The sequence below is a fragment of the Pararge aegeria genome, chromosome 22 (genome assembly GCF_905163445.1).
Source record: "Pararge aegeria chromosome 22, ilParAegt1.1, whole genome shotgun sequence".
Lineage (NCBI taxonomy): Eukaryota > Metazoa > Arthropoda > Insecta > Lepidoptera > Nymphalidae > Pararge > Pararge aegeria.
In genome coordinates this window covers 11450418-11460382 of record NC_053201.1, presented here as the reverse complement: position 1 = coordinate 11460382, position 9965 = coordinate 11450418, and the positions used below count along the sequence as shown (strand labels likewise).

Below are 9965 nucleotides of genomic sequence, written 5' to 3'. Positions count from 1 at the left end.
CTTAAATATTAACTTTTGTTAATAGACATAATAAACCTATCTCTAACCCAGGAATAGAACTTTAGCATTGTATAACTCGTTCATAAAACCTATTTAATCCGAGATCGTTATCACCCGAGCCGAAGGTTAAGATTTTAGGCGAGGATTTTAAATTTGATAGCACAATCTATTATTGTTCTATTTGGAGAATAATAATAACAAAACCACATGTTTTAATTAAAATCTTTATATTTTACAATAAATAAAACTTATTATTAAATAATAACTAGTTAATTTTTTCTTTTCTTTTTTCTAATATCATACTCTTTATCGATTTCGAACCATGTTTTAAAATAAAAAAGAGGACTATTAAAGCTAAAATAAAATCTAAGTAGAACTTTTGGTACCAGGGTACCATGAAGGCTGGAGAGCGAAGATGTGGTGCGCCTTGTGTCCTTACAACATGGTCTACCCAATGAACTAGTTCCTTCGCCGGTGGTATGGGCCTGTCGTGGTATATTTGTGACAATTCCTTCACCCGCGCTGCATATCTTGAAGAAAACAATCAGATTATGCAAGGTTGCCAACTGACATCAAGTTATAATACAAGTTTTTTTTTAATCGACACTGGTGCCGATTCTGTTGTACACAACTCTATTGTGTAAAAACTAAAAGAAGTGATATCCTTTTCACAATGTTTGCCGTGGGAAAGGATAGAAATTATGCAATTTTTCTGACTTGTCACTTTAGTTGAGAGATTTATCTACAACAGAAATGCCACCATTATTATTTTGCACTGTTTCAAATAATTTTATATACTTTGTACAATCTATGAACATTAACTTAAATAATATTAACAAAATCAAAACATACAGCAACACCGAAAAATGCAACTTACTTTGGATTATCAATTATTGTTTTAATTGCTGTTTCCATATCTGCAGCCATCACATAAGATAAATCTACTTTAAGCGCGTAGCCTTTTTTAACAGCTCGCGCTACGTTTACAAATTGATCAGCAAAAACTGGTATTCCAATTAAGGGTACTCCATAATGCATCGACTCGGTTATTGAGAGTAGACCTCCGTGTGTGATGAATAAAATACAGTTCTTGTGTTCTGTAAAATCGTTAGATACAATATTATCACATTTTACATATTACAAAAAAGAAATGGATTATTTACAAAGCCATTCTAAACAATACTTTTCCAACTAAATATATAAGATACGTTGTGGATTTCATGTAGATCAAAATAGGCATTTGCAGAGAACCTTAGACCATATGAGTTATTTAAAAAGCGGGGGAAGAGTGGCTGGTGACTCGTAAGTGCATCCCGGTTGGCAAACGCAAACGTCTTTCGGTGTTCACTAGCTAGTACAATATAAATAGAATATATTGAAAACAGATTGAGAAGCGGTAATAGCGCATTGGGTACGAGCTCGACTTCACTTTCGGGGGGGGCGAGTTCAAATCCCAGTACGCACCGTACGTTTTAAGTAATTAAAATATCACTTGCTTAACTTAACTTGGTGAAGGAAAACATCGTGAAGAAACTTGCATGCCTGGGAATTCTACATATTGTTCTCAAAAGTGTGAGGAGTCCACCGCACGGGGCCAGCGTAGTAGACTACGCCCTTACCCCTTTTTAGTGTGGGAGGAGACACGTGCTCTGTTGATGTGATGATGATGATAGAGATATCCTTTCAATATCATAATATTATGAATCACTCCAAATTGCCCCACATTAGTATCTACATTGCAACCAAAGCTATCGAATCGCTAGTAGGTACTTATGATAAAACTGTAACAGTTCAAATTCTGCCTACTGAAGACATTATTTACTGAAGTCAAAACAGTATTTTTTTTCAATTAGTCTGTCTGTCTGTCTATATCCTGATCATCAACATGCCGAGATTGCTTATTGAATTGAAATGAAACTTGCATATTTTGAGTTGATACTACGAGGTACGACATAGGATACTTTATATCCCGAAATTCAGCACAGTTCCCTTGGGTGCGGGGATGAAAGAGTTTGATGATTTACTACTATAACTATGTCAAATGTGAAATGATTGTAATGCTTCTATTTTTCAAGGAAGGGCTGTATTACCACTTTAGCTTTTCCAAAATTTTGTGTGGATCTGATTAATAACACATTCATGGATATGTAGGACAGAACTTCTCAGGAGACAACAGCAAACCCCTAACTTAAGGCTTAATAATCCTGTTTATATAAAGTGTTGGCGCATATTTAAGGGCTTCACTACCAGCTCTGTAAAACAAAGGTTACTCGAATACCTTTTTTCTTCGATTTTTTGTTGTTTTGTTTACAAAACAATCAGCGATTCAAGTGTTGACAGTATACCGTTAGATATTTTAAACGCTGCAAAATTCTAACAAATTTCTACCGGAGAAATCAAGAAAGTAATGGATGATATAAGGTTACTAGGACTGGTTGTTTTAGTAAGCTAACTAACTGTTTCAGACTCTTTTAAATCGGATTCATATTATGGGTGTAGATAAAGTTCTGTATGCAACTGCTGATAATTAGGTATTAAAACACTAATTTGATATTATTATCGCCTCGTGTGATAAACCCACATTCGGGTTTTAATACCCCTTAAACAGTTACATAAATAACTATTATTTTTTATGGTCTGAATACTATAGTCAATGTTGCACCATGTAAATAATTCTATTATTTCTAAAATATAAAATCTTTGGTTACCTAAAATGCTTTGTTGTGGTGCCCACTGCACAATATGAACGTTGTTGGGTCTATTGGGTAAATCCTCTTCGAATTTCCATATCACTGTCTGCTTAAATTTACCAAACATTTTTATCAGCTCTGCTTTAACCTCTTCTGGGAATTGATTGCTTCTTAAGTTTGAACCCATGCTAAAATAAATCACGCCATGATTGGCATTGTCCATAACTTTTTGCAGATCCTTTAACATAAACACAAAAATAAACGATTCTTTAGTAAAAAAAAAGTTGTTACGTGATTCATTAATTTTAAAATTGAAAATTGAAAATGAATAGTAATCAAAAAAGAAAATATGTATTTAACAATAAAAAAGGAAAACAGTTTCTTTAATAAAATCAATGTACTTTTTCGCGGCATTCATATTATACGTAAAAATATTGTAATTGATTTCAGAAATTAATAATTTAACTTACCTCAGGTAATGGCTTCACTTTTGGGCTAATATGATACCCTCCAATTGAGATTACATTAGATGGCAATCGTGCTGGAACACCCATCGAAACGTGGGAGTTGCTCAAAATTAAAGAAACATTATACCTCAGTGTTTCAAAAGATCGTACGGTATTATTTCTATGACGAATAACCGGTACAAAAAATTCATTATAGATATCTTCTTCAAGGCCATATACCCAACTGTAAGTTAAACAAAGCTTTTTGAAGAGTTTCATTTTTATGTTGAATTAGAAACTAATGTTGATTAAGAAATAGGTGTGGAGGCTTGGCTTGATCATTTGATACGAACTGACAGCAATATAGATGAAGTGTTTTAATTAATATGCAAGAACGGTAGCACGTCAGTGTTCTAGCACATTTGGAACATGTCCGGAAGGATATGGTGCTGTTCTTTTACTTTCAAAGAATGATATACTTTATATCAAAATAATATTTCAATTATATAGTAGTTGTGATAGCCCAGTGGGTAGGACTTCGACTTTACTTTCGGGATCCAGAGTTCGAATGTCAACACGCACCTCTAACTTTTCTAAGTTATGTGCGTTTCAAGCAATTAAAATATAACTTCAATCAACGGTGAAGGAAAACGTCGAGAGGAAACCTGCATGCCTAAGAGTTCTCCATAATGTTCTCAAAGGTGTGTGGAGTTCACCAATCTGCACTGCGGCCTTAACCCCTTTTCATTGTAGGATGAGACCCGTGCCCTGTAGTGGGCCGGTAATTAATTGATATGATGATTACGATTTATACAGTAAGATAAATTTTGTTATTAAATATAACATTAACCAACAAATTGCTTACAATGTTTGTATAAGCCTGCCCATCGTTTGTAACAACAACTCTGCGACTCGCTGCAGAAATGTTAAAGGTGGAATGTTATCAGATAAAATGTCTACTGTGTAAGCTGGATTGGGTACCTCATCTACCAGTCGCACAACCATCCAGTGAGGTTGTACTGTTGAGAACCATATCAAAGGACAGTCAAAAACTCCAGCAAACCTGAAATTCATCATAAAATAAAATTTTAATGAAACAGCTACCAATACTAGTACCATTTATCAAAAATTTTATTACATTATTTATATATTCATTCTCTTTATTTTATTGCTCAATTTAAACAACGTGTAAAGGAAAACCGAAATAATACTTCACAGGCTTTAGAGGGCCCATTATTTACCGTATCTGGGACTTATCTGTGAAACTTAAACGCTAATAGGTTTTGGGTAAACCACTGCCATATTTTTTATGAATGAAATCAGATACATCCCTAACATCAGATGCAAAATTAAAATCAAGTGACTCCTGTCACTTTATTGGGTACGCGTTGCGTAGCTACTATGCGCGTCGGTCTTTTATCGTCAATAGGGTTGTCACAAGTAAACAATTAATGTTTTGAATTAGTTTGAATGGAATAATAAATATGCTTTTTTCGATTTTATATTTTTATAGTGTGATTCCTTATGAAATTTACTAATGCACCCTTCAACTGTATTTCGTAATTTGGTTACACGATGTGTACATTACATGATAACACACGATTACAATAGATAGAATAACACAACTATCATCAATAGCCTTTATAAGTCCAGTGCAGGACACTCAGCACAAGGCCACTCCCAATGCCCTTAACCACAAGCTGGGCAGATAGGTTGATGATTGCAGTAGATGGTGGTATCAATAGTCCCAGATGAAGGGACATCGGGTCGCATCGGACAGGATGGGGCTCTTGCTGTTTAATATCAATTTACACGACCCGGGTAGGACAGCTTGCCGTAGCGATAGCGAGGCAAATGAGGTCGGGGGAATATTTTCTCCCGGGACGAGCTCTTCATGCGCTGTACGAGGGAGGCACCGGCGCGTTCTTAGGAGATCCCGGAGCCTCCCAATTATGTGCCGAGGATGGCCACCGAGGGGGTTTTAGTGGGTAAAAATCCCACATAACCCGATCTTCCCTGAGGTCGGATATCTTTGAAGATTTTCCCCCCGATAACAATAAAAAAAAAAAGACGGTAGTAGTAGCACAGTACAACTGTGTACAGTACGCTGCACTCCGTCCGTGACACTCTGCCGTCACCACAAGGCCCAAACTTATTGCATCATAATAATAAAACAGTGTTATTCACCCAGCATATACTTCGTTGAACATCCATTCAGTGATCACAGCGTCAAACTTTTGATTTCTGTCTCTTATTAACTTTTGTAAATTTGGGTGTTCCAGAGTGTTCCTGCTTATATTCATGAGACTTGGTACTATAGTTAAGAAACTGTTACCATCGTGTGCGTTATCCATAACGACCTTCAGATTCATGCCACTATCTAAAACATATTGAATTCTATTCAATATGTTACAGGCAGTGTTGCAGGCGCTACTTTGCCGAAATCCATGATATATTATGAAAATTAAGCTTAATTTGATATAGTCCGCGAAAAGCAGGAGAATCTATGTGGTGTAATTTATAATTTCTTCAATCCTTATACTACACACCAAACAGATCTTCGGCAATGTACTCTCTACGCACGTTTCGCTCCAGTTACAGATTCTCCTGCTTTTCGCGGACTATAGCAAATTGAGCTTAATTTTCATAATATCTAAAACATAATTATTTAGAGTTACTAAATTTCTCCCTTTTTACCCTATTGGTTAGGGCTTCGGATCTATTTTTAGGGATCGTGCTGAATGCCCCGCACCTCTAACTTTTCGGAGTTATGTGGCGAGCGAAATTGAAAGCAGCATGAGAGTTTCCCATAACGTTATCAAAGGCGTGTGAAGTCTACCAATCCGCACTTGGACTACAGCCTTAACCCTTTCTTTATACTCTGTATTTGAAAAACAAGAAAAAAAGGACAAACACTTCAAGAATGTAGTAGGATACAAAGAGCCTTATCGCTATGTAGCGATCTCTGCCATGCAACCTTAGGATTAGGAAAACTAAAAAGAATAACGAAAAGGTGGGGTACACTGCTAAAAACATACATACGAATCACTACTTACTACATAAACCAGTTCACACAAATACAACAATACTATTGATAAATATAAAAAATAAATATACTAATAGATACTTTAACATACCATAAATACTTAAACTTATACTTAAACCCTTCTCACTCTGAGACTCGTTCATTGGAGTGGCCCGGTAAACGGTCTAGAATGATGAAAACACTACATATTCTTTTATCAAAACTCTAAGTAGGTACTTTTGTAATGCACTCCGTTGTTCCGTTGTTACATAAAGAGTCCTTAACAGACAGACGATCTTAAAAAGTTAAGCATTAGTTAAATGAAGATATGTTCAAAATATTGTTAAAGTAAATCCGTACCTGATGGAAAATATTTCAGATTATCGCTTAGATCAACAATAGTTACGCGTGGTACTGGCTTCTTTGGCGGAAACACAGTTACATAAGTTATCTGAAATAAAACGTTAATATGTTAAATAACTGCCTCGTTGTTTCAGTGGTTAGCCTGTTCAACTACGGATCACGGGCTCCTTGGTTCGATACCCGGGTCGGGCCAGAAATAAGTATATAAGGTGTTGTGTATTTTCTGTTAAAGAATTTTCAGTAACAGCCCGGACTTAGGAAATCGGCGGTGCCCACTCCAGTGACTCGGAGAGCATTTTAAGATGACTGATGAACATAATGTACATAAAAACTTATAACATGCAGATAAACAACCAGACACTGAAAAATATTTCTGCGCATTATTCAGTTGTGGGAATCGAACCTACGGCCTTGGCCTCAGAAAGCAGGGTTGCTGCCCACTGCCCGAATCGGCCAAAAATCGGTGATATGGCTTTAGTTCTGTAGAATTTGTATATCCATATTTAGGGGCGATTTTTGTAGCTTTTTGTGTTATATTCAACCGTGACGACTGTTTTTTTTAATGTTTAGAAAAGTGCTTGACTGCAATCACACCTGATGGTTAGTGATGATGCAGCCTTAGATAGCGTTTGCCTAGAAGACGCCTATTCACTCTTGATTTGAAAGTACCCATATTATAGGTATCGGGGAAGACGGAAGATGGGAGAGCATTCCAGCCCTTTTCAGTGCGGATCAGAGTGCTGAGTGCGAGATTTTCATCCATTCCATCGCATAAAAGTTAATGATTTGTATGGCGTTGAAAGAGTGCCATCTCTGGTCCCTAGATGGCGCTCTTTCAACGCCATACAAATCACAGTTAACTTTCACGCGATCGAATAGATGAAAATTCTTTTTTTTTATCGAATCGATATAAAATCTCGCATTGTATCTTTTATGTATTATTATATATTACATATGTCCGTGACTTCTGTCTGCAATTTTTCTGGGTTTTTTAACCGTTATTTTTTCTGGGAACGTCCTTGTCGAGGTTCTTTCATAGCTGTTTGCATTAAATTCAGAGAAAATGGGTGCAACACCGTCTGCGTGTAGTTCATTAGCTCACAGAAAGGAAGAAGCAAAACGCTTCGTACGTGTTGATGGTTTTTCAACAACTTGCAGATTGTCTTTGAGGTTATACTTACTTTTGGTCATAGCATAATAATCGGTATAATTGAGAAGCAACACTTACCTCGTGTCCAGCATTAGCTAAATGCGTAACCATTGCTTCTCCCAAAATTCCATGGCTTTTACCCGGCAGTGGACTGACAACCAAATATTTGTAGGCATTTATTCCGTACAACAAAGCCAATATTAAAATAAAAGTCAGCGATGTATGCATCTTCTGTAATGTAAAAATATATTAATTTACTTGTTCATTTCTAATATTACATATGTTTTTTTGAAGAACAAATTGTTTGTCGGTCGAAAGTGATATAGGCAACTTTTATCTCGGAAAATGCATTCTTCCAAACAGCGTAGGTATATTTCGCAAATGTACCCCGATGTTTAAAGATATACCTATCACAAAAATTAATTACATTATAGTATCATTTTGAACCTAAAAGTATTAGGTAGGATTTATTGCCTAACATTTTGCTACTATACTTAGATTTTCATTAAAATGTAATTTGATTTTTGTAAAATTCTTACGATAGCATGCAGCACGAATGTTGTTTTGCACAATTTTTTCAACCACATCGAATTCAACCTTAATTTATTAAATTCATGCTATTTTCATGAAAAAATTTAGTCTTACATAAAAAAAAACTTTTATTTTATCATAAATATATATGGGCCTCATAAGAAGGTTCAGAGTCACTCAGCGGAAGATGGAAGAGCTATGTGAGGAGTATATCTACGTGATCAAATCAGAAATGAGGAGATCCGTAGAAGAACAAGAGTTACCGACATAGCTCAACGAGTCGTGAAGCTGAAGTGTCAATTGGCGGGGCACACAGTTAGGAGAACAGACATACGTTGGGTTTCCAAAGTGTTAGAGTGGTAAGCGCAGTGTTGGTTGACCCCCAACCAGGTAGACCGAAGACATCAAACGAGTCTCGGGAGAGCCGCTGGCTCAGAATCGTGAAGTTTGGGACGCCGCCCAGACGGACGCCCAGCAGTGGACGTCAGTTGGTTAATTTGATGATGATAACGATCATAAATGGTTAAATATTTAAAACTTATAGCGAACTATGTCCTACCGTACAAATTAATTAAATTTATTATTTCGATTAAGAATTAAATATAAGGGTGTGAAACACGCTAGAAGCGTTACGTGAAAATAGGTTGGGGGCTGCTTCTTGTAGCTTTGGTCCGCTTTCAACTCTTTAAACACTGCACTCATTGAAACACAGAAATTGCTTATTTTATACATTATTTGGAACACCGTGAAATAAATATTTGTTACTAAAAACTACAACTCTCGTTGATCTTAACATTTTAGTTGGTAAAATAACTTTTGTTATGATTTGACTAGAACAAAAAAGGTTGTAAATTTTACCTACATTTAAATATCATAATATTTCCAAGGTAAACTTACAGAATAAAGCACATACAGAACACTCATTTAGCCGCCTCATTTCGCATTCATGCATTTTGTACAAAAACAGTAAAAAAAAGCCCTATGCACATCTTTCTCCACACCAGCCTATTGGTGCTAGCTAACAAACTTTTCCCATTTTCCTTTAGAACATTTATATCGGTAAAATAATTACTGTCAGCTGCTAAATCGAGGACAGTGACTAACTACCTCTTCGAGTAACACTACTAAAGTGGAGTGGTTCCAAATTTTGTGGGTAGACAATAAAAAAAGAATTACACACCTAGTTTGTAAGAAAAAAAAATTATATGATTAATTGAAAAATATCAAAATTCTCGCCTTGCGCCCAGAAATAATACTGAATAAAAATGAATAAGTATTTGATGATAAAAAATGATAAGAAACTTTATGTATTCGTCAAAACAGATCTGCTTCAAATCTCGATAAATATGTAAAATTTAAGTACGTAATTCGGTGACCTTGCACATTGTCCATCCGTCTGTCCGTTAGACCGACTGTCTGTATAATAATCTTTGCATAAATTAAGTCTATAAGTATACTTTAAATTCATACACCTGGATGCCAATAAAGTAAAAGTCAAAGTTAAAATCCAAAACCCAAATCCGTAATCTCATCATCAGTACATTTACATTGACGTTCTACATACAATTCGTAAAAAGCTATTGCCTATTTTATTGTAGCCCAATTGTAGCCTACTTACTAAAAACTAATTGTACACATTAGTAGAATGAAAAGTCTATTAAAGGTATTGAAAAAGGAGCTGTACATTGCATTTGGAGTCATTGACTGGTCTTAACTCTCGTGCATCTCATCAAAGTTATTTTACGTTTAGAAACATTTTT

At 35.7% G+C, this 9965-nt stretch overlaps 1 protein-coding gene across 1 annotated transcript; it reads right to left on the bottom strand.

The window, feature by feature from the left end:
• Positions 1 to 265: 265 nt before the first annotated feature.
• Positions 266 to 9313, bottom strand: LOC120633667 (UDP-glucosyltransferase 2-like). Its single transcript, XM_039903973.1, has 9 exons — positions 9103 to 9313; positions 7753 to 7905; positions 6522 to 6612; positions 5324 to 5516; positions 4002 to 4199; positions 3161 to 3380; positions 2709 to 2928; positions 878 to 1097; positions 266 to 530 (listed from the first exon to the last, which is right to left on the bottom strand). The coding sequence occupies exons 1-9, from the start codon at positions 9127 to 9129 to the stop codon at positions 266 to 268; spliced, it is 1587 nt and encodes a 528-aa protein (XP_039759907.1). The 5' UTR covers positions 9130 to 9313.
• Positions 9314 to 9965: the final 652 nt, after the last annotated feature.

What these genes read in the sequence shown, in the direction of transcription:
- LOC120633667 (XM_039903973.1), bottom strand. Translation starts at nt 9,129, where the DNA reads ATGAGTGTTCTGTATGTGCTTTATTCT. An exon ending in ACCACAACAAAGCATTTTAG is followed by an intron (nt 1,098 to 2,708) that starts GTAACCAAAGAT and finishes ACGATTTTACAG; the next exon opens with AACACAAGAACTGTATTTTA. An exon ending in ACAATAATTGATAATCCAAA is followed by an intron (nt 531 to 877) that starts GTAAGTTGCATT and finishes GTTTTCTTCAAG; the next exon opens with ATATGCAGCGCGGGTGAAGG.